This window comes from Halichoerus grypus, chromosome 8 (genome assembly GCF_964656455.1).
Source record: "Halichoerus grypus chromosome 8, mHalGry1.hap1.1, whole genome shotgun sequence".
NCBI classification, from domain to species: domain Eukaryota; kingdom Metazoa; phylum Chordata; class Mammalia; order Carnivora; family Phocidae; genus Halichoerus; species Halichoerus grypus.
Window position 1 is genome coordinate 94,291,240 of NC_135719.1, and position 25,438 is coordinate 94,316,677.

General features: G+C 43.4%; 1 protein-coding gene across 3 annotated transcripts in view; it reads left to right on the plus strand.

The window, feature by feature from the left end:
- SSTR1 (somatostatin receptor 1) overlaps positions 1-22,666 on the plus strand; it is a 137,024-nt gene extending 114,358 nt beyond the window's left edge. The window contains exons 2-4 of one of the 3 annotated variants that reach the window (XR_013440667.1): positions 18,163-18,324; positions 19,132-20,339; positions 20,594-22,666. Coding sequence is in view for 1 of the 3 variants with exons in the window: in XM_078053597.1 (XP_077909723.1) it covers positions 18,163-18,324; positions 19,132-20,266 (1,297 nt within the window). In the remaining 2 variants the exon portion in view is untranslated. Of the gene's footprint in view, positions 1-18,162; positions 18,325-19,131 lie in introns of all 3 variants that reach the window. The other 2 variants (XR_013440668.1, XM_078053597.1) reach the window with 2 other exon arrangements.
- Positions 22,667-25,438: the final 2,772 nt, after the last annotated feature.

Consider the following 25,438-nt stretch of genomic DNA (forward strand, 5'->3'; position numbering starts at 1 on the left):
GGAAAGCCAAAATCCTCCATAGAGTCACTACTGGAAATTGAGGAAGGATAAGGGTGTGTCCTTCAGCTTCAAGGGAACACTTAGTCCCACCAATTGGAACACAACCAGAGGAAAAGAACCTGAAAGGGGGAAAGGGAATGAAATCATGTCAGTCAAGGAAAATGGAGTCTGAAGCCTGAGAAGAAGATGTGGAATGGAAATGAGAGCTGGGTTCAAGTGTGAGAGGTGCTGTCATTTAGGAAGATGAATGTGGTTCTTAGTAGCCCCGGACTGCAAAATTTGGAAATTATCAAAAATAGCAGATTTTCAATCATCTGGAGACATTTTGTCTCAATTAGAGTGTCCTATAATGCAATGGCTGCTTCAGGAGGTAACGAGTCCTCTGTCACCAGAGAGTTTAGACATGACTTTCCAGGGACGTTGCAAAGAGGATCAAATAATCATTTGGTGATTGGGCTGGAGGGTTTTTAAAACATCTTCTCCTTCTGAGGTTCTGTACTCCTGTGCCTTGCCTGGCTCCCTGTCATCTGGCACAATGCAGGAAATAAATGAGGGTGGGGACTATTGCTCTTCCAGAGGTGACACACTGAGTTTGCTTGGCCTTTTCTGCTTGTCCTTCCTCTGTGGCATTTCTTGCCTAATCTACACAGAGCATATGCAATCAGCAAATTTAAAATGTAGAGTTATTTTGGTACAGTGGAAGAAAATGTCAGCATAAGTAAGATAGAGTAGGTAGGTTTTAAGTTCATTGTCTAACATTATTTAATTAGCATGGCAGGGATTTAAAGAATTAAACAGCCTCTTGCAGACAATCGCTTTTTGATGTCTCCTATTCACTTGGCTCTTCTTCAGCATCACCAGAGTATGAAATACTGACAACAGGATCCTCTCCAAGGAGAAAATGGATTTATTAAAAAATAATACAAGCAGATATTTTACATAAAATATTAAAAAATCAAAGAAAGACTTCTAAGAATCTCACCCTCTTCACAGAGGTGCAATATATTTGCAGAATATACTTATTTTATTAGTCTCTTAGGGCTGCCATAACAACTCACTATGACTCAGTGGCTTAAAAAGGCAGAAATTTATTCTCTCACAGTTCTGGAGACCAGAAGTCTGAAATTAAGGTATTTCAGGGCAATGCGCCCTCCAAAGCCTATAGGGGAGACTCTTTCCTTGTCTCTTCCAACTTCTGGTGGCTCCGGGTGTTCTCTGGTTTGTGGCAACATCATTCCATCCTCTGCCTCTGTCTTCGCATGGCCTTCTGGCCTGTGTATCTTTCTCTGTCCTCACCTCTCCTTATAAGGACCCCAGTCATTGGATTTAAGACCCACTTTAATCCGGGATGATTTCCTCAACAAATTACTCTGCAAAGACTTTATTTCTAAATAAGGTCATATTGTGAAGTTCTGGGTGAACATCAACTTTTTTTTGGGGGGGGACATTACTCAACCAACTATTCTTTCCATAACTGAAACTGGGCTCCACACTGAGGACCCCACATTTCTTTCTCAAGGGCATCTCATTTTTTTCAGGGCTCCCCATTGCCACTCTTAACCATTATTCTGTTATTCCTCCATGTTTATATGAAAAACACATCCTCCTTTGGGATGTGTATCCTGGGTATTTCATCTCCTCTCCTTTCTCAGTTATTAAAAGATAGAAATTTCCAGAGTAGATTTAAAACACCAATGAAAAGCTACATGCTCTTTGTGAGAGTATGGTGATTTGGGACTGTGTGACTTTAACTGAGCTGGGACTGTGTCTCTATGTTCTTCCGGTAAAGTGGGCAGAAATAAAGAAGCGGTCATTGCTCTCTGAAGGTCCTAGAGGTTAGATGCAAGGCGAGAGGAGGCAACAGCAGTGCCTACACTGGTCCACCAATTCTTACAGAGATCCTACAGAGTCCACTCTGGCAATTCCATGGACCTCTTTTCAGGAGGTCTGCTTACTAACTTTTCCAACTACCTCCAACTCTCTCTCTCTCAGACTCTTAGATTCCCAGCTTCTCCCACCATTGCGTAAGGTATTCTTGCTACAATAAACTCCTTACTCCATAATACTTACAGATGTTCTATTGCCCTGGTTAAATCTCGGCTGATAGAGACAGAAACACCACATTTCTCACTAGAATGTAGATTACATAAAGCATATTTCTTTTTCCTTTTCCTTTTTTTTTTTTGCTCACTGCCATGACCCAAGAGCAGTTTCCGGCATATACTAACTCATTGGTACATTGTAGTTGAATAAATTTATAAGGAATAAGCAGCAGATTTGAGGAGAAGGTGGAGATGCAATTTTGAGTTAGATATGCATGTAGACCGTCTAAGTGAAGGTGTCTGGTAGGTAGCCGGTAATCGGGACAGGCCTAGAGTGGGAATACATATGTGTGAGTCATCAGTCTGGAGGTAGAGTTGTGGCATGAGATTGCCCTTGAAGAGTGGACAGAGTAAGATAGTTGAAGGTAGAATCTTGGGAAACATCAACTTAAGTGGTGTGCAGAGAGGTAAGAGAAAAATTAGGTAAGAGAATGTCAAGGAAACGAAGGTAGAAGAATCATTGAGGAAAGAATACCAACATTATCATGTGCAACTGGAAAGGCTGTAAGAGAAGGTCAGAAATGTTTTCATTGCATTTAGAAAAAAGAGAACAGTGATGACCTTAATGAGAACAGTTTAATGACAGGAAGTGAGATAACAAGTGTTGCTTTTTTTCTATAGAGTTGGCCCTGAGCAGAAGGAAGGAGATACAGTGGTAAATAAAGGAGCACAGAAGGTCCATGAAGTTTTGTGGGTTTTTTTTTTAAGTGAAAAGTACAACTTTTCGAAAAAGCACACACATTTTTGTATATGTCTGTGTGTGTGTGTTGTGTGTGTGCCTTGGATGTGTGTACTTGTCTATTGCATCTAATGGAACACAGACAACTGAATGAGATCTGTTATTTACTAGCTGGGAGATGCTAGGCAAGGTACAAAATCCCTCTACGCCTCAGTTTCTTTATATGTTAAATGGGTTAGTGTCCTGGCCTTGTATGCTGGCGAAAATTAAATAATATCTAACTTAATTAAATAAGAATGATCAAAATTAAAAAAGATCAGGTCCTTGGCACCAGGCCAAATATACCGGATCAATAAATGTTAGCTGATGAGATGTTTGCTGATGCTAAGGAGGAAGGGTAAGAAGAAGCAAAAGTCAACTGTAGCAGAGGGAAAGGGGATGACTTGTGAAGGAAGTTCCCTGAGAGAGCTGGAACGCAAGAAACACAGAGCAAGTGGGCAATTTGCCTTAAAAAAGAATATGTTTTCCACCAAGATGCGAGGGAAAGAGGGAAAGATTAGCTTGGATGTTAATAGGTTTTGGAAGTAGAGTGAAGCAAAGTAAGGGAATTTCTGCCTCATGGATGAACTCTATTTTTTATGTGAAATGAGATCAGAAGTCCAACCAGTGACAGTTAAAGAAAGACAGAATGAAGAAAGGTACTTCAAAAGAGTGGCACTGACTTGAAGTAGCAGTTGTAGGGAATAGGAAAGGGGACTGTATAGGGACAGACCAATTACCTGTCAGGCGATGTCATGAGCCCAATTTGAGATAAAAAGCCACTTTTAGTAGGAACAATCCCATGCTGTTGTAGAATTTCTCTAGTTGCCACTCAGTAGCTTGGGTTGAGAGATGGAGAACATGGATAGGATTGGTTGGCAGTTGGGATTTTGCTGGGCAACTGCTGAAGGGGAACAGGGTAGCAAGAAAGTTGATAGTACTAGCAAGCAAGTATCTGACGGGATGAATCTGGGTCTAGTCAGAATAGGGAAAACTGTGAAGTCCTGAGGGGCTGATCTTTGGGGGTTCTGAAGCCTGAAAAACACGTGTGGTAGGACGAAGAAATGAGCTCTTTGGAAACGCTGATGCTCGTGTTTAGGGCATGGGTTTTTCAAAGGTGGTGAGAAACTCTCCCTCCCATCCTAGGTGCTTCCTCTCACCCAGGAATGTGCCAAATTCCAGGGGTACTTCCCACCCAGTGTTGAAGTCTCTGGAGACTCTTTTGGACATTGGTCATTGGTCTACATTGGTTGTAGCTCCATTATTCATGGGCCAGCTTCCATGGTCCATGACTGTGCTGCTTCCATGTCTTCTTTCAGGTACAAAACTCTTAGGTGAGACGGGTGCACTGGGTCAAACCTCAAGCCTCCCTTCTCCTGTATGTGGCCACTAACTTCAAGGTCCTGCCATGTTCCTGCCAGGAAGCAAAGCCCAGATATCCTCTATCCTTGGAACCCACAAACCTCTTCCTTGCCCTAACCCCATCATGTCTCCAGGGAGCTCTTTCTATTCTGGAGAAATATTTCTTCTCAAACCATATTGTCTCAGTGGGCTTAGGCCTTACAGAATAAAAGTCACAGAGCCAGCCACACACTGCACTGAGGGGAAAACAAAAGAGTTTGTGGCCTACTGAGCTAGGGAACTAAAGGGATAATAAAACATGAGTTCAGATCTAAAAAAAAAATACACAATATCTGAAAGGATATGCTTAGTTTGTTTATTATTATGCTGTATATGTATACTCACTCAAAAGTATGAGAAAGTTCATTTATTGGCAGAAATGACTGAGTCATTTGTATGCAGAAAATCACGTCTAAAAATGACAGAAAGGCAGTGGCTGGGCTAGAACCAGCACCAGTGGTCTTCTTCTCCTTTTTTAGTTCTAGGGGGATAAAATGAACAAAATGGCTGGTGTCAAATGGAGCATTAAGAATACTTCCATATATTAATAGGGGTTAATCAAACTTTGGGGAAGCCATTGCATCTCAAACCCTATTACAGAAGCCTTTCTAGAGATCATCTCTTAAAAATTTCACGGGAATTTTGATGGCATCGGGTTCTTACTGCTTGATGGAAACATGTGATTTGATGGACCACAGTGGTGTTAGTTATCCAAAGATTTCTGCAGTGGTATCATGTCTTCCCAAATAAAACAAGTTGTCTCCAAAAAAAAAAAATCCCTAATACACATTTTCATGTCTTCTTTCTTCATTCTTAAAGAGCACTGCAGTGTTAGATTCTAAGTCTCAAAACCTGCCGTAGGAACCAAATCAAGATATTATTCATCAGTGGAAACCAGGAATTACGGACGGTGTGCATAGTGACAATGATCTGGGATTATTCTGTCGTCTGATTCTCCCTCTAGAGACACGAGGTCTCATCCCATCCACACCCAACTGTGCTCCCCCAGACACACTCAGTCACCATGTGTATTCTCTGACAAGACCGAGCACTATTTCATCAGTCCTCCCTAGCCACCTGGTCCTGGTTTTAATATAGCTGGAATATCTTGGGTAGCTTTATCAAGATGTAAACCTTATCATCAAGGCCTAGTTCAAAATTTAAGTTGCTTCAGCTGTCAACTGAAATGCAACTATATCATATCTAAAACTCTCTCTGTTGAAGTTCTCAATGTTAAAATCTCCCCCTGGTGGATTTGAAGAGCATGTGTTTTCACAAATTGGATAGAATTTTCCAAGAAAATGAATAGATGCTAACATCTTGCAGGTATGAAAATCAGATCTGTTAACCTCTAAATTTAGAGGGGAAAATGTTGCAATTACTTAAGCTGTTACCATCAAAAACAAAGTCCTCTACTAATGTAGAATTGTTTTGATTTACTCTAGTCTCAAGCACAAGTGTGAATACTGAGTTTTACAATATTTTCTGTTACGTGATTACCCTCCAGTGAGTTAAGGAATTATTATGGACGAAAAATTTTAATTTCCCACTTAATTGTTTAGTGAAGAGAGACATAACGTTTCCATTAGGAAAGAATTTGCCCCCATCTGAGTGAATCTGGCATCTCTATAGTCTTCATCTTTATTATAGCTGTCAGTCAAATCAACGAAGGTCCAAGTGCAAAGCCCCTAGACCACTTGAAATGTGTACGTACTTGCTCTAGGGAAGGCAAATTTATTTTTTGTAATTGATTTTGTTTCAGCAGCAACACCTCTCCCTTTTCTGGGAATACAATTTGGCTGTAATTTTGTGGAGTTGGTTCAAATTCAAAGCAGCTCTTAGTCCTTCCCCGTCTAGTGACTCTGCTAACCCACCTGTTTGGTATGCAATTGCCCGAGGCGGGGTGAAAGTGAGGCATGACAAGAGCACAGGAATAAAGCAGAAAAACAACTACACGGAAATACTCATGCGGAAGAAAATGCTAAGCTACCTATAGAGCTGACAAGCACATATTCAGAACTGAGAAATGGTGGTTAGCAGTTAATAAAAAATGCATTTTCTTTGGCACAGATACAATAATGACTCACCAGTCTTAAATTCCTTGCAATATATTTTATTAAGGGTATTTTTTTTTCAGAACACATTATTCTAAATTTCTAATTAAGGGCAAAATTTTTTCATTTAAATGATAGGCAACATAAGTAAAGAAGAAAATTTAAGTAATTGTTGGATTTATTGAGGAAAACATAAGTCACTAAAATGACAGATTTGCTGTTTATGTAATTTCTTGACATCAGAATCACCCTTTAGGAAGAAATAAAACTCTCTCTGTTTGCAGATGACATAATTTCATGTATAGAAAATCCTAAAGACAACCAAAAAACTGTTTGATAAAATCAGCGAATTCAGTGAAGTTGCAGGACACAAAATTGACAAAGAAAAATGAATAGTGTTTCTATACAGTAAGAACAAATTTTCTGAAAAAGAAATAAAGAAATTGATTCCATTTGCAATAGCATCAAAAAACAATAAAATTCTTAGGCAAAAGCTTAACCACAGAGATGAAAGATCTCTAGTTTGAAAACTACAAGACATTCGTGGAAGCAACGAGATAATTGGTTATTCGCATGTAAAAGAATGAAACGGGACCTCTATCTTACACAGCTCACAAAAATTAACTCAAAATGGATCCGAAGACTTAAATGTAAGACCAGAAACCATGAAACTCCTAGAAGAAAACATAGGCATAAACCTCCTCGACATGAGTCTTGGCCATGAATTTTTGGATATGACACCTCAAGCACAAGCAACAAAATAAAAAATAAATAAGTAGGACTACATCAAACTAAAAAGCTTCTGCACAGCAAAAGAAACCATCCACAAAGTTAAAAAACAATCCATAGAATAGAAAAACCATATATTTGATAAGGGGTTGATATCCAAAATATAGAGCTCATACCACTCTATAGCAAAGTAATAATAATAACAATACTCCAATTTAAAAATGGGCAAATACCTCAATAGACATTTCTTCAAAGAAGATACACAAAAGGTCATTTCTTCAAAGAAGATATACAAAAGGTACATGAAAAGATGCACATCACCAGTCATTGGGAAAATGTAAATGAACACCATAATGAGGTATCACCTTATGCCTGTTAAAAAGGCCATCATCAGAGGCAAAAGATAACAAATGTTGGTGTGGATATGGAGAAAGGGACAAATTTGTATACAAATACAAATTTGTATAACCACTATGGAAAACAATATGAAGGGTCCTCAAAAAAAATTAAAAATAAAACTACAATCTGACCCAGGAATTCTACTTCCGGGAATATCCAAAGGAAATGAAAACACTAAAAGAGTTATCTGCACTCCCATGTTTATAACATCATTATTTACAATAGCTGAGAGATAGAAACAATCTAAGTGTCCATGAATGGATGAATGGATAAGGAAGATGCAGTATACATACAATGGAATATTATTCAGCCATAAGAAAGGAGGAAATTCTACCATTTGCTACATGGATGGACTTGGAGGCATTTTGCGGAGTGAAAAATGTCAAAGGAAGACAAAAACTGTATGATCTCACTTATATGTGGGATTTAAAAAAAAACAACTAAACTCATAGAAAAAGAGATCAGACTTCCTGGTTACTAGACGTCAGGGGAGGGGGAATGGGAGGAAGGTGGTCAAAAGGTATAAACTTACCTTTATAAGGAAAATAAGTACTAGGGATGTAATGTACAACACTGTAACACCGCTGGAGGATATAGGAACGTTGTTAAGAGAGTACATCCTAAGAGTTCTCATCACAACAAGAAATTTTTTTTCTTTTTTCTTTCCTTCTTTCTTTTCTTTTTATTGTATCTATATGAGAATAAGGATGTTTGCTAAACCCACTGTGGCAATCATTTCACAATATATCTAAATGAAACCTTATGCTGTATGCCCGAAACACATACAGTGATGTGTGTCAATTATTTCTCAATAAAACCGGAAAACACTAACTATTGAAACATCAAAAAAAGAGAGAGATAAACCTTTAATTGAGTAGTTCAGTGAGAAAGAAGACCACAGCAGTGCAGCATGGTGGTTAACAGCATAGGCCTTCAGCCAGATTGCTAGTCAAATCAGATCTCTGACTTTTTTAGCTGGGTGACTTGAGCTAGTTACTTAACCTCTCTGTGCTTTGGTTTCTTCATCTACAAAATGAGGGTAGTAAGTAGAAACGTCCTCATAGTACAGTTGGAAGGGTTAAATATGCCAAAGCTAATTGCAAAGTCTTTGGTACACACAATCCCATAGCTTTTTTGTTCAATTTCAAGTAAATATCAAGTCTTATTTTCAGACATTATTAAAAAGCAATTCTTTCTAAATTGAAACTTCAATTTCTCATTCAATTTAAAGTTCCTTGTCCCTCTACTAACTTCAGCCTGATCCATGCTCAGATCCTACAGTAGGAAAGAGAGGGGTCGTTGAATTCTTTATTATTTTTCCACCTCTCCCTCACTCCTCTCTCTGCCTTTGGCTCCTGCAGTTGAGGTGGACAGCTTTAACAGGCAGGAAAGCTCTCCCTTAATTGGTGCAATTATAATCATGCATTGGTGTCCTCTGGGCGTGGCTCTTTCCTTGTGGAGGAGTTCACTGGGTTCTTCAGGACCGTTCCCACCCCTTGCTAGAGCCCTCCCACTGTGCCCTGTGCTGGCCTGCCCACTAGCCCCCTGACCGCTGACCATCTTCCTTTCTCACCTCCTCCTTCTGGTCAGAGCATCTCACTCAGTCGGGCAGAGGGGGTCCATCAAGCTGTCCCCACCTGACTGCCTGCTGTGTTGTTCGTTCCAGTGCATGGGAAACACCCTCTGCCCCACTTTCCGTGGGAATCAGCTTTTTCCACAGGTAGCCTTTTCTCTTCACTCTATCATCCGAGGAAGTACCAGTGGGTCTCTTGCTCACTCTTCAGTTTTCCCAGTAAGAATCCAGGCACCAGTCTCTGAGTCTTACCAACCCCAGTGGACACCTGAAAAGCTCTCCAAGTGATTTTGTAGAAGTTTCCATGCTTCGATGACTGGGTAAGAAGCCACTTTTCATCTTCAATGGGAGGGAAAATGCACAGCACTCTGAAAACTCTAAGGAAATAATCTCTCTCACTCTTTCTTTCTACTCTTCCATAGAGACTGGAGGTGGAGGATGGCTTGAGAGGAGTGCACCTCTCTTTAGAATGTGAACACAATTTTAACTATAGCTAACAGCCCGGAACCTTGGGGGCCTCACTGGAAATCGATACAGAAAGAAAACTTACAACAAACTCCGACTGTGCATTCAAACAATTAGATTATTTGAGTCAGTGAATACAGTGGTTTGTTCGAACACTTATGATGTGGTTAGACTGGATTCACCTTGGTATGATGTTGATAGAAGTGATGATTAATATTTTAGAATTATTTTAGCTGAATGTGTGACATGTACTAAAAACCTGTGAATGGAACACAGTTCACTGTGCTGAAATACAAGCCCAGACAGGCAGGAGGAAAATGAAAGGGTAAGTAACAAGCCCAAGGTAACTGTTCTGTACCCTGAATAAATAACTGCTAGACTTACTGGATTAAATTGTTCTTGAGCAAGAGGCAAAAATGAAGTTCTTATGTTCTTTTGACTGATGAAAAAATAATGTTACATTGTAATCCATACTCTGGAAATTATTTTATAAAAGCTAAATACTTGCATAGTCCTTACTACATGCCAGACACTGTTCTAAACACCTTGAACATATTCTATCCTATCCTTACAACCCTATTAGGTAGACTCACTGTGATCTTCACTTTACAAAAGAGGAATCTGAGGCACAGACAGGTCAAACAACATGCTCAAATTTAAATACATGGAAAATATGTGATTGAAACTGACAATTTTGGCTTTAGACAAGGATACCATGCTTTCACAAGTGTTGTCTTGTGATTCACATGACCATACCAATTCCAAGAGGTGGGCATAGCTGATTCCAGCGCACTCAAGAGACTACTTGGCCACGGGGCTATAGAGCTTGCCTGGAAGATAGTGGACTACCCAGCTCTTGTTTCAGTTCCTTCTACTACATTCTGCTGGGTACATTTCATTTGCTATTTAATTTGCATCATAAGATGTTTATTTCTAGAATGAATTTATTAGTGTTTTTCTGAAAGTAAAATAATTAAGGAAGAAATAAATCAGTGAATGCCCCATTAAATAGAGCAGACACTTATGGCCTGGAGTCTTTTCTTTTTTTAAATTAAAACAAAGCTTTTATTACTTTTATCTTATTTAAAAGCAATACATACTCATGGCTGAAAAATTAGAAAATCTCTCTATATTAAAGGGAGCTGAAAACATCCATAACCCAACTGCCTCATGATAACCACTTTTATATCTTAGTAACCATCCTTTCAGGTCTACTGATATATATGCTCATTTGGGGTATGTGTGTGTGTGTGTGTGTGTGTGTGTGTGTGTGTGTGTGTATTTAATGCTTCATATAGTTTTGAAATAGACTTTTCAAAAATTTTTTTTATTTAAATTCTAGTTAGTTAATATGCAGTGCAATATTGGTTTCAGGAGTAGAATTCAGTGGTTCCTCACTTCCATACAACACCCAGTGCTCATCACAACACGTGCCCTCCTTAATACCCATCACCCATCTAGCCCATCCCCCACCACCTCCCTCCATCAGCCCTCCATTTGTTCTCTATCATTAAGAGTCTCTTATGGTTTGTTTCCCTCGCTCTTTTTTTCTGCCTCCCATAGGTCCATCTATCTTATTTCTTAAATTCCACATAGGAATGAAATCAAATGTTATTTGTCTTTCTCTAACTTATTTTGCTCAGCATAATACACTCTAGCTCAATCCATGTCATTGCAAATGGCAAGATTTCAGTCTTTTTGATGGCTGAGTAATACTCCATTGTATGTACTTAATACCACCTCTTCTTTATCCATTCATCAGTCAGTGGACACTTGTGCTTCCTCCATAGTTTGGCCACTGTTGATAATGAAATAGACTTTTCATACTTGGCAATGTCTTGACCATCTTTCTCTGTCAATAATAATTCACTTGCAACATCATTTTTGGTGTTTAATTACTATTCTATTGTATTAAATACAAAACATATATTTAATGCCTCCTTTGCCCCATCTACCCATCCGGTTTTTCACTCTTAAAGCTGTAGCAGGCTACTGTTTACTGTGGATTTGGGCCCAGATGTCATATAAGCCAAGCGCTGTTCCGTAACACCCCACTGCCCACATGTTCCTCTCAGGGCCTGAACTGCTTCACATGTGCTGCTGGGACAGCCTCCCCCCACCGTGTGCTCTTTACCTTCGAATCACTCAGGGCTGCTCAGGCATCATCTCCTTCCCTTCCCTTTTGGTCTAAACTAGGTCAAATATACCCAGCCTCTCCAGCAGTCTCTGACCCCCAATCCCTACTTTTCTTCTTAGGACACCAAGTGCAATTCCATTACCCATATGTCTACTTGCTTCCTCTCCTGTCTCGCTAGAAGTCTATAGGAAACTACTTAATCTTCGCCACTGTATTTCCAGTGCCTAGAACAGCGCCTGCCACCCAGTGGGCACTCAATAAATATTTGTGAAATTAATGACAGAATTATTTGGCTTTGATTAGAAACACAGCATTATTCATACATAGTGGAATTGTGATACGAATTTTCAGTTCCTTCTCACTAAGAAATGGAGGCAAAAAAAGTGACCATATACAATACAATGATGGAATTAAGTCTGTTCTACTATGGTCTGAATTTCACCTCTCTGAATTTATTTTAAAGATTTTATTTATTTGAGACAGAGCATGCATGCCAGAGAGAAAGCACGAGCAGAGGGGAGGGGCAGAGGCAGAAGCAGAAGCAGACTCCCCACTAAACAGGGAGCCTGGGATCACGACCTGAGCTGAAGGCAGACCTTAGAGCTGAAGGCAGACCTTAATCGACTGAGCCACCCAGGCGCCCCTCTCTGAGTTTGTTTTTTTTAATCACAGGATGCAGCATTAGAAATCAATGTTTTGGCTAATTGCATAAGCAGTGAAATTTCAGTTCACCCAGGCCGTCAACAAGGAATGGTAACTTCTTATTTGAGGCCAGGTGGCCCTTCCTGGAGTGTGCTATCTTCTTACCTCCCTCTTCTGACAAGAAAGGAAGAGTCAGGCTCTCACACAGGCTGCTTCCTCAAGGACAATGTGTTGTACCAGCCCATGTTGCCTGGAGAAAGCAGGGCAGAGGCAGAGCCTGGCGTTGGGGAGGCAGCCCGCCCTCAGGAAGAGGGAGTGAGCGGGCCCCGCAGGCTTTTTCTTTCTGGACCATTCCCAGTGGTTCTGAGTCTACCTTCTGAGCCCATCATTCACAGACACTGCACTCCATTCCTCCTACCTCTGACAGAAGACAGAGATGTATTCAACACAAACCCATTATTGACAGTTCCACGTTACTTGTGCAAAAGAAGAAAAGATCAGTCATTTAGTTGCTTCATGTCATCTAAATAAAGCAGTGTTTTCGTCCTAGTCTCCTGCCTCAACATACTTAAAATGGGAACAAAGGGTCAGGATCACGATGGCAGGTGTTTTGATGACTACATAGATTTATATCACTCTCTAATTATATACCTTTTTGTTTTTAATTAAGAACAAAACTTTTAAGATCTTGAAGAAAAAGAAAAAAAAAAGCTAGCTTCATAGCTTCCATCTCCAAAGCTGTCTTTACTTCCCACAGGCAGCTCTTTGCTGGCTTTGGGCTGTTCCTTAGCTGGTGAAACTGATTGACAGATGCAGCCCGCTCCAAAGAAACAACCCTTTCTCAGGGAATGGGTGATTTGCTGTAACTGTTTAAATGCTCTGCTTAAAAATCAAACATCAATCAAGAGAAACAAAAATATGGTTTTTGACTTTGAAAGCACTTGTGTAGTGTCTGCTAAAAAGAATAAGGTCCGAAAATTTTTGATAAAATTGTTTGAAACTAAATTGATCTGGAAATCTTTGACTGACAGAGACGCCATTACAGAAAAATGTCTTACTGGTAAGGACTGTTCAAAATAATATGAATAACATGCCTGCTTTTGTTCTTTGCTCTATTTTTATTTTTCCATTGATAATAATGAAGACTTTCCTGTCTGTGCTGCATTCTCATTCTTGGAAATAGCATTTAGTAGTAGGGAATCCATAGGAGAAAATGTGAGTTGTGGCACCGTGTGTGTCTTTTTTGAAAGCACAAAAATCACTCTGTCATGCTGTTTCACAGAAGAGGCGATAGGAGAATCAGCAGGCCAGGGAGAGTTGCTGAGATTGGTGATGAACTGAACCACAGCCTACGGTAGCTGCTGTGAAGCAAGGGGGCATCCCTGAGAAATGAGGTCCAGCATTGTTCCTTAGCCCCATCCCCACTGTTGCACTCTGGCTAACTCTCTTATCGGTGTCATCAGGTTAACTGCTTGGTGGCAGATGGTCTTTAAGTGACACATACCTCTTCTGTGGGCCGTATTGCTGAGTGGCACTTGCCCCTTATCGCCAGCTTGGTCCCATCTGCCCAGACAGGTGTTTGTAAACATGACTGTGATGATGCCAAGGCAGAGTACATTCTGGAAAGTGTTCCTTTTAATCCCTGGCCCCAACCAGCACTTTCCCACTGGCCCGGATTAGAGGAGCTCATCTGAGGACCACCATAGGCTCCAGTTGGAAAAACCACATTAGTAATGATTTTGATGGAAGCAGAGTTTGAGCTCCTGGTAATTACTATTCCACCAAATCAACTGAGACTCAGGACTGCAATTAAAAGAAACGATCTTCCACATATAATGGCTTTCACACTGCATGATACTATTAAATAACCATCATTAGCTACTAAAGTATGTACCGCCCATTTTCCAGAGCCTTTTCTCTGCCAAGAAATTTAAGACCAAGAATGATCAATGAAGGAATCATCAGCACGGTAATTGTTGATATAAGGACATGCAAATTGAAATTGTTCAGAATGATTTAAATGTGTAAGAAATTGTTACAGATGATGATATTACGCAGATATTAAAACTTTCCTTGCAAGAGGCCGAAAGTGCATTTCTTTGTATCTACATCTTATCGGTTGGAACAAAAGGAAGATATTATCTACGGCATACCTCAGAAAAATCAAACAAGGAGGTGTTAGGCAATTTTCCAGGTACTGTGCTGGGTGCCGGGGATATAAAGATAAGTAAAATATAGCCACTGTTCTCAGCAAGCTTATAGATTTAGAAGTGAGGAGAGATAAGTACACAAAGAAATCACAGCACAGTGTGATAAATACAGTAATCCAAGTGTGCACCTGCTACCTGATAGCACAGGGGAGTGTAGCTTGTAGAACTGAGATGAGGAAGAAAAACAGTTCACTTAAGAATCTGCAACTTCCTAAATTAGGACTTTTCCTTCTTCCCTTCTTGCAAGCCATCATCTTTCTTCTCTCGTATCTAGAAATGTTCAAATCACAGAAGCATAGAAAAGATAGTAACCAAAGAAGGAGAGACTGCGGGACAGTTTACTTTCACAGGGGAAACAAGCCTATCCTAAGCTTTTTCAGGCTCTACATATGTGAATTAGGAAAAAAAAAAAAAAGTTTTTAAACTCCACGAAGACTGTGGAGTTCTGCCTTCTCTTCGGCCGTGTTCCTTACACATTATAACAACGCCATGCCTACATTAGTGTTCCTGTTTCTTTCTTTCTTTTTTTTTTTTTAAGATTTTATTTATTTATTTGAGAGAGAGAGAGAGAATGAGAGACAGAGAGCACGAGAGGCAAGAGGGTCAGAGGGAGAAGCAGACCCCCCGCTGAGCAGGGAGCCCGATGTGGGACTCGATCCCGGGACTCCAGGATCATGACCTGAGCCGAAGGCAGTCGCTTAAACAACTGAGCCACCCAGGCGCCCATAGTGTTCCTGTTTCATCAAGAGACATTAAATTAAGGTCTGAGAGGAAGGCAGATTCCTAACTGGGCTCCTGTTCCTAATATAATTTAAAAACAGCTGCACCCTTGATCTCATATTGTTTAGTTCAGAAATGCTGCCTTTTGCTTGATTGTTTTTGTTTGTTCATGGATTAGTTCACAGATATAATGTTAAGAAATACGTGACTGAAAAGATTCCATGTAACACTGCATGGCTCATACCCATCTCGATGGCTCTTTTTTTAATGAAGTAAAGTTCACATGACATAAAAAATCATAATTTTAACCATTTTCAAAATGCACAATTCAGTGGCTTTTAGTACATTCACAGTGTTGTACAACCACCACCATTACCTAGCTCCAGAACATTTCCATGACCCAAAAAAGAAACCCCACAGCCATTAAGCAGTCATTCCCCATCCCTTCTCCCCTCAGCTCCTGCCAACCTCTGGTCTGCTTTGTCTCTATGGATTTGCCTGTTCTGGACATCTCAGATAAATGGAATCATGAAATACACGACTTTTTCTGTTTTGCTTCCTTCACTTTGCCTAATGTTTTCAAGGCTCATGTGTGGGTACTTCATTCCTCTCTATGGATAAATAATCTATTGTGAGGATACACCACACTTTGTTTATCCATTCATCAGTTGACGGATATTTGGGTTTGGCTTTTTGGCTATTATGAATGATGTCGCTATGAGCATGTTTGTTCAAACACCTATTTTCAATTTTGGTGGGGCAAATACCTAGGGGCAGCATGTTGCTTGGTCATATGGAATTCTGTTTAACTTTTTGAACAATCATTAAACATTCTAAAGCTGCTGCATCATTTTTTATTCCCATCGGCAACATATAAGGGTTCCAATTTCTCCATATGCTGGCCAACATTTGTTTTTTTTTTTTTTTTAATTTTATATATTTATTTGACAGAGAGAGACAGCAAGAGAGGGAACACAAGCAGGGGGAGTGGGAGAGGGAGAAGCAGGCTTCCCGCCGAGCAGGGAGCCCCTTGCGGGGCTTGATCCCAGGACCCTGGAACCACGACCGGAGCCAAAGGCAGATGCTTAACGACTGAGCCACCCAGGCACCCCCAACATTTGGTTTTTTCCTTTAAAAAATTATCATAGCCATTCTAGTGGGTGTAAGTGATATTTCCTGGTCAATCTTTTTTTAATGGATAAATAATCTATCATAGAAACCACTTCAGAAACAAGCAAGCAAACAAACAAACACGTTCATGTCGGGTCTTAAGTTTTCTTCTTTTGTACATGAGGCTACCACTAAATGGAGAGGAGATTTCCCTAAGGTGAGCTGCAAAGGGAACATACAAGAGTCTGAATAACAGAGCTCTGCTTTACCGGCTCCCATCGCCCATTCCCCTTGAGCAACCATGATCAATGCCAAGGCATCTAAATGATGACTGTTGAAATGTCAGCCCCCTGAAGAATAGCCAGGTGTCTTCAGTCAGTGATTGGCAAAGAGGCATCTAAACCATTATGAGGCTTGGCTTGTAAAAAGCTCTTCTGGGGTGGGGGCGGGGGGGAGGCCATTTTTTAAAAAACTTGATGAACATTCTTCTCCTCCCCTCATATATTCAGTATTTTAAAAAGAAAATAAAACACAACTAACCATCAATTCCACATCCCATTTTCATAAAAGGTAAAAAGTAATTTGTTTAGATAAAGTAATGGGTTAAACAGCTTGGGCCTTATGAAATTCCAAATTCCTTCCTAGCACATTTCTCATTAATAATCCAGTGCCCATTTCACATCTTCCTATGAGGGCCTGACATAATTTATCTTTGATTGGTATAATCAACACACTACAGAAGTTACTCTTTTCCTTTCAGGAGCATTTAGTTTTGAGAACTAAAACACATATAAGCAAAAGATTGCCCATATGAAACAGGGGGCAATAGGAATTACGCTTTTTTTTTTTTTTTCAGGTTCTGCATCCATTTTTGCATGCTGAATTGTCTGGTTACAAATAGCTTCAGTGAGGAGTTTAGTTTCGGTTACAGGTTGCCTCTTCAGGTACTGATGGGAGGGAAGGCTGAGACCCAGGGCACAGTGGGTGCTCCACTTAGTTGAGAGAAAGGAAGAACTAACAAGAAACTCTGAGACAAAGCTAAAGTTTGAAAGAAGCCCAGCACTAGGCTGCCTCAGGTCAGCCTTCCTGGCAACAGGCGCGTTTCAGAGAAAGACGTGACGGGGTTTTGAAAAGGGACAGGAGAGTTGGATGGAGTGATCCTTCCTTGGGCTGGAACCAGCGGACAGCCAAAAGGAGCCTAGGCTAGGGATGGTGGGAAGTCCCAGAGGTGATTAAAAATCATAGTGACTGAACATTCATTCTTTTACACAAACCATTCAATTCCTAAATGAAGCAGGCGAGCTTTAGGGTGCCTGCATCGATTTCTGTCGCTTAAAAGTTTAGGAACGTGAACTGGAACAGGGTCATATGTCCGAGGGCCTCAGAAAAGGCTGAAATCCTAGTAATTCACGGGAAGACCCGAAGGTCTTCCTGCTCGTTTGTGGAGTTGGTGGCGGGTCTGGTCACCAGCACGGCGGGCCCTGCGTGGGTTTAGGGGAGCTGGCATCCCTGCTCTCCCAGGCCTTTACACTCTCCTCCCCCGGGGCCCGCCAACTCTCCCGGGTACAAAGTACAGCAGGGACGCAGGCGGGGCCTTTCCAAGCGGCGCAGCCGTATCTTTCCCCAGCGAACACCTAGATGGATTTCCAGTACCGCCACTGGCACGTTCGGGAGGGAGCCTCGGGCTCCTTCCGTGCTCCCAGCCGCGCGTCCTCCTTTCTGTGGTCTATATTCCTCTGGGAGACGGAGGCGGCTCTGGGCACTACACGCTTTATTAAGAGATTCGCAATGGTTTACTCAGGCCCCTAAATCACTCCCGCCCGCGAAGAGCTGCCTGCGGTGTTGTAAGGCAGAATCTCCTAACGCACGGTTTTTGTCCTTCCTCCTCTTAACACGGCTCAGGGTCAGTTTCAGCGACTCTAAGAGTCTCTGCGTGGGCGCCTGTGCGGGGGTCCGGCCCAAAGAAAGGAGTTGGACTGCGCGAAGAACGTCACCGTGCCAGCAGACCGCACAGGCACTTTGCACGGGCCATCTACGCGTCGGTCTGGAGGTAGCGCGCGCTGGGTAAGCGGGACCGAGAGCTTCCGCGGCGGGTCTTGAGGGGCAGGGCTAGCGGGAGGTGAGGGTTTAGGGCCCCGAACGATGGGATGGGAGTGGAGTTGGGGTCTCTCAGGACGGGGCAGCAACTGGGGGAAACTGAGATGAACTCCAGACATCTGTGCCCGGGGTCTGCTTCACTGGATAGGAGCCGGGTGGGGTGGGACAGATTCTACACCTTTGGTTCCCACCCACCCTCCAGGAAGGCGGACAAACTCCCCAGTTCCCCCTGAGGGATGGGTGAAGGGTACTTCAGGGGACCCCCCAGAAGCAGCTGCTGGAGTTGATCCGAGCCCAGGACTGGGAAAGAAAAAAATTGGGCGAGGGGTGGTAAGCCACCTATATCGCCTTCCTCCCTCTTTTTCTCCCCCACCCCTCCCTTTTCGTAGCTGCTGACGCGCTGGTGGTGTCTATTAATCATTCACCAGCCCAGAGCCGCGCCACTTAATGGCTGTGCGGCGCGGGGCTTCAGCCTCCTGGCCTCCCCTCTCCACGCTCGCGTGTGCCCGGGCGCCCCGGAGCTGCAAGCGGCGGCGCGCAAGCCTCCGCTGGGCAATGCGCCCTGCCCGCGCCGATCAGAGCCAAGCTCCGCGTAGCCGCTGCGTGCTACCCCAGGTGTCCGGCAGCAGTGAGCTGCGGGCGGGAGGGCGGGGTGCCGAGTGAGGGCGCGAGCGGCGGGGGCGCGAGGAGAGCGCCCCAGCCCCAGTAGCCCCATCGGCCCCCAGCAGCTGAAATGTTCCCCAATGGCACTGCCTCCTCTCCTTCCTCTCCTAGCCCCAGCCCGGGCAGCTGCGGCGAAGGCGGCGGCAGCAGGGGCCCTGGGGCCGGCGCTGCGGACGGCATGGAGGAGCCTGGGCGAAACGCGTCCCAGAACGGGACCTTGAGCGAGGGCCAGGGCAGCGCCATCCTCATCTCTTTCATCTACTCCGTGGTGTGCTTGGTGGGGCTGTGTGGTAACTCCATGGTCATCTACGTGATCCTGCGCTACGCCAAAATGAAGACGGCCACCAACATCTACATCCTGAACCTGGCCATCGCCGATGAGCTGCTCATGCTCAGTGTGCCATTCCTGGTCACCTCCACGTTGCTTCGCCACTGGCCCTTCGGCGCGCTGCTCTGCCGCCTCGTGCTCAGCGTGGACGCAGTCAACATGTTCACCAGCATCTACTGTCTGACTGTGCTTAGCGTGGACCGGTACGTGGCCGTGGTGCACCCCATCAAGGCAGCACGCTACCGCCGGCCCACCGTGGCCAAGGTGGTGAATCTGGGCGTGTGGGTGCTATCGCTGCTTGTCATTCTGCCCATTGTGGTCTTCTCGCGCACAGCGGCCAACAGTGATGGCACGGTGGCCTGCAACATGCTCATGCCTGAACCCGCTCAGCGCTGGCTAGTGGGCTTCGTGTTGTACACATTTCTCATGGGCTTCCTGCTGCCCGTCGGGGCCATCTGCCTGTGCTACGTGCTCATCATCGCCAAAATGCGCATGGTGGCCCTCAAGGCCGGCTGGCAGCAGCGCAAGCGCTCGGAGCGCAAGATCACCCTGATGGTGATGATGGTGGTGATGGTGTTTGTCATCTGCTGGATGCCTTTCTATGTAGTGCAGCTGGTCAACGTGTTTGCGGAGCAGGACGACGCCACGGTGAGCCAACTGTCGGTCATCCTCGGCTACGCCAACAGCTGCGCCAATCCCATCCTCTATGGCTTCCTTTCGGACAACTTCAAGCGCTCTTTCCAGCGCATCCTGTGCCTCAGCTGGATGGACAACGCCGCCGAGGAGCCTGTCGACTACTACGCTACCGCCCTCAAGAGCCGCGCTTACAGCGTGGAGGACTTCCAGCCAGAGAACCTAGAGTCCGGAGGCGGTGTCTTCCGTAATGGCACCTGCACGTCTCGGATCACGACTCTCTGAGCCTTGGCCACGCGAGGGCCCTGCGCAAGGCAGGAGGAGGAAGATGAGGAGGAAGGGAGGCCGGGTGCGAGAGGTGAAAGTATCCAGGCGTCTGGGTGCGGTGGGGCAAAGTGGGGCTCAGACACTGTGTGCGCGTGGGGGGGAAGAGACCCGGGAAAGCGCGACAAAGGTGGAATTGGGCACTTTGCTTATAAATTGGGAAGGCTCGCGGGCCCCTTTCTCCTCTGTCTGCTACTTTCGCTCCCTCCTCCGCTGCGCTTGCAGTTCTGCGCCCCGCTATGCTCCCCACTCTGTAACTTCGATCTTTCCTTCTGCCCCGTCCTGCAGGTGCAGATCATGAACTCATAAACGTCGTCAACTCAGCCTGACCCTCAGCCCGGCCAGCGGTTATTTTTGTTTAAGCTGAGCCGCAGTTACCGCCACGGGTTTCCCACGGGGTGAGTCCCCAGCTCGCCCTCCGCCCCGCCCTGCCGCGCCCCTCCGCTGGCCAGATTTTGCCTGGTGCCCCTAGCGGAGTCTGGAGAATCACCTCTCTCTCTTTGCTCAGCTCTATTTGAAAGAAGTAGGACTCGGGAATGAACTAGGCAGTTGGTCTTTTCTCCTACTCTCGGGTGAAGTCGTGCCCTTCCCGGAACCCCATCACCACTCCCATTCCACCCAGGGCGGAGCCAGGTGCTTAGTAAAATCGGTCCCGCGCTCCGAACTCCAGGCATTCTGCAGTCCCCATCCAAACCCCCCTTGGGAGCAAAAAAGGAACTGACAACGAGCGACCCAGGAGTTTCTAGAAGATTCCGGGGTTTGGCGGGGAGGGGGTTGTAATAGAAACCACCCTCTTTTCCGGCTCACAACCAGCGCTTTTGATTTCAAAGACCAAGTGCTGGGCACTCCCGGGACAACAACGCTGGTGTGAGTTGGCCCGGCAGGGCAGGGCGCACTTTCTCCGGGGCCGCCCGGGAGTCTGCAGCTACACTACGATTGCTCCCTCACCTAAGCCCTGGCCGTGCAGATGTAGAGCAACCACAGACTCGGTTTCCTGCCCGGGTTTATCTCGAAGACCAGGCACCGGGCCAGGACCTCGGTGGCGCCTTGTGAGCCTTGGCCAATCGCGAGCGCGTTGCTGCCGCCCGCAGGCTACAGAGTGAGGCCTGCCCGGCCCTTGAAGGTTGCTGCCTTTCAAGCGGTGCCTAATAAATTATTTCTTGCTTAACATATTTATTTATTTATCTGTGATGTTTGAGAAGGTGTCTCTGCTTTGCTTTTCTTTACTTGCCTAGCCTAGGGCCTCTCCTTCAGGATACTGGGGGTGGGATTGGAGGTGGCAGTGGGGGGAAGTTTTCTCCCCAAGGACCTCTCAAAACCTCTCCTCTCTGTTGGGCCCTCTTTTCTTATCCTTCTATTTTTGCTTGTGTTCAGTGAAGTTTGGAGATTCTTTTATACTTTTTCTTATGTAGTCTCTTGTTTGTCTTAATAATAAATAAATAAATAATAACGTGGGTGAGCCACCTCCCTCCCGTGCAGAGTGGAATGTCCTGAACTCCTTTCAACATCACCCTATGTATGATTTTATTTATATTTTTACATATTATGTCTATTGATCTTGCTCCATTGTCATGAGTCCACGAAACAATGTGAGGCTGGCAGGAGCTCTTTCAGATATGGGTGTTCAAGCAGCGCTCAGCTCACTCTGGAGCTGAGAAATCTGATGCACACAGATTTTAGTCAGTGCTGAGAATGTCCCTGTTTATGTCCCTGCGTCTTCTAGGTTCCAGCATAGACGATTCTAATAGACAATCTAGTTAACATTGTCACTTCTTTTGAACACATTGAAAGTAGAGTAATTTGTGTCTGTGTTTAATCTTAACAATTACACTGGAAGCCTGAGCAGGGCAAGGACCAATAATTTTACTTCTTTGTATTTCCTGTATTGCTTTAGTATGCTGGCATGTACATAGTAGGCACTAAATACATGTTTGTTGGTTGACTGTTTAAGTAAGCCAGGGTGTGCTACAACCACTGGGAGCTGCTAAGTCGGGGGCTCTTCGTTCTCTCATTGACATGACACACAATGGTTGAAATCATGGGAAAAGATGTTTTGTGTAATACTTGCTTCAAGAACATTGTGCTTTCCTGAAAGCAGTAACCAAGAGTTAAAATGTCTCTAACGTTTTGTTTAAACTAAGGAACAAATATATGCTTTTGGTTATACATCATAAAGTTGAGATCTGTCCCTTGATAATAATATATATTATTACTCCTTTGGAAAATAGATTTTTAATGGTTAAGAACAATGAAATTTACAAATCTTAAACATTATCCTCTTAAGGGGATACAAATCTAGTGCTCTTAACCTGTTACCATTGTAATATGAACGAAATAAACAAATGTATTATGTTGTTGCAAGTTGTCTGATTTTGCCAATCGAATTTCACTGTTTTAAGGGATTACTTAAAAACACATATGCGTGGGCTTGGTTGCTTTGTGTTTCACTCAGATTTTAAGGAGAACAGTTCCAGATTACCTTTGGAAATTTTACCAAGATTGGGGTTATACTTTGAATTGTTTGGTTTTTTTTTTTTTTTTTTTTTTTAAAGAAAAGTCTGTTAGTTCAGAGAAAGAGGAAAAACAACTTTGAGTCAGTATGACTAGGAAGCAGTGTAGCAGCCCATACTCTCTCTGGTTCACTGTTGTTACCAAACTAACTAGAGGGTATCTCAGTCTCTCACAGATTAAATTACTGTCTGCCCTCATTTACGACCTCAGACTTCACTGTGGGGACTAATTGCTGACTTACATCCCAGGGAGAGAAAACACAGGAGAGGGAGAGATGGAGAGATTGCCTAAAGGTGTTCCAGAGGAAATGGGTAAAAGAAATAGAAAAATCAGATTTCAATGTAAGAGAAGAGAGTCATATTTTATGCTTTGTTCAGTGATGGCCATTTCCATCCCTAGAAGAATTTAAGAAGGTACTAGAGGAATTTTTTTTTTTTTTAACAGACTTTATTTTTTAGAGCAGTTTTATTTTCACAGCAAATAAGTGGAAAGCAACATTTTCCAAGCAGGCAAGAGCAGTGATTCCAGAACCAGAGTGGTGGGCAGGGGGTCTCAAAAAATTTCAAATGCTCAGTAACTCTAGGCTTTATACTTCTATACATTATCTCAATATGACTAAGGATAGCTGGACTGTTGTCTTTTTAAATTATTTTAAAAAGCTATAGCAAGATGGTAAATTGAACTTGGAACATTATTCCAAGCCCCTTCCAACTGGCTAGTGGGGAGAAAAAAAATTAAATAAATATTCAAACATCTAATTGAGTTTATTTAAATAGCCATTTTAAGAAAAAAATTCCAAATTTCATTTGAATGAGTTTAGACAATCTCCCAGCTGGCCTCCTTGTCCTCTCTAGTCAGCCTTAAAATGGCTTTAGAGTGAAGATTGGAAAGAGGCTTTACGCATCCTAGTGGAGGAGAGGGTGGGGGGGGGGTCCTCGGGAAAGGGGCCCTCTTTACCCTTTGCTCTCTGGGAACGGGTGCTTTTTCCCCTCAAGATGATTCCTGTCTACACTTTGTTGAAATCTGCAGCTTCTGGAGTCTATGATCCAACCTCTTAGCTTGGTGAGGGCCATACTCAGCTTCTGTGGGCCGTGGCCCTCTCAGGGTCTTCCACAGTGCTCCTACAGCCCACTGGTCTGGGGGGCTACCCCAGCCTCTGCAAAGGACTGGTCTCACCCTGCCATAGGCAGCCCCATGCTGAGCCTCTTGGCTCATGACTAGGGGGATCTAGGGTGGCACTGGACTGGTGACCCTCAGGATCTCCTCTGTCTGTATTTTCGTGTGGCTCTATCGCAGGGCTTTTCCATCTCTCCTTACCTTTGTCAACTTCACTTCTTCAAACCATTCCCCTCACCCCACATCCCCTTTCCACTAGAGGAAAAAGATAGGAGAGGAGTCCTTTAGTCTTAGCCCTTGATGTGCTGAAGCAAAATAAAAGGATTTAGCAAATCTCTGTGCAATCCCCTGCCCCCATTGCCTCACCTGATTTTCAAGCCTTTTAGCATTGCCTAGAAGCTGAAGATAAGCCTTTTCCTGTCCTAAGGTGATGAGCCTCACCTTGGAATGAGGCACTGCAATGAAACAAGATTTATGGAGGAAGTTAAAATGCATCATTTTAGTGTCTATGAACTATTACCTCTCTTACTAGGGATCTCTGTGTTCCCAGAGAATTCCTCAGGCCATCTTCTCACACGATATCTGCCCCGCCCCAAAAAAAGGATTATGTTGAAAATCTTTAATGCCTCATCGAATTTAACCCTGACCATTATACAAAATGCTGTATGCATGATTTTGGCCTGAGAAGAAAGGCAAGGTGTTCTCCTGGAAAATATTATGGAAGATACATTTAAAAAAAAAAAAAACACAACTGTGATATATTTCCAACTTATTTTAAACAAATATTAGAGATATCATATTTATATCAACCTTCTAAAAAACACCTTGGTAGTGGGGTTGCTTCATAAATCTTGCTCATCACCTTCTTTATTCCAATGTACCACAGCAGAGAGTTAGATACTCAACTGAAATGATAGATAGATGTTCACAAAATTATTACAGTGGTGTGTGCTTAAGAAAATAAAGTATTGCAAAGTCTATGCTGCTATCTCCATTACACCATACATCTTTGGGGTAAGGAGAACCTCTTTCACATATTCAGATGGAAATCTTGCTTTTCATTCAACACATTTCAGTTTGCTGGCTTTAAAAGAAGGCAGAGGGGTTCAACATTGTTACATGGTTTCCCTGGAGGAAGGCAGGTACAGAGATAATGTTGTAAGTGATCATTTACTATTTTGTTAAAGGTCTAGAGACAGGGTATTATAGTGAGTGTATTCATGAAAGGATTTGTATTGGGGATGAACAGATATAGTCCAGCTTCTGATTTCAACTCTAAAGGAAAGGAATGTGTTTCTGCAATGATGACAACGTTGAGGAGGCCTGTGAACAGAACTAACCAGTGCAAACTAAAATATCAAAATACCTGCTTGTCAAACTGTGAGATAGCGAGGAACATCATCTAAAAAGGAGCCATAATTTAAAATAGACATCCTGGGCACCTGGGTGGCTCAGTTGGTTAAGCGACTGCCTTTGGCTCAGGTCATGATCTTGGAGTCCCGGGAT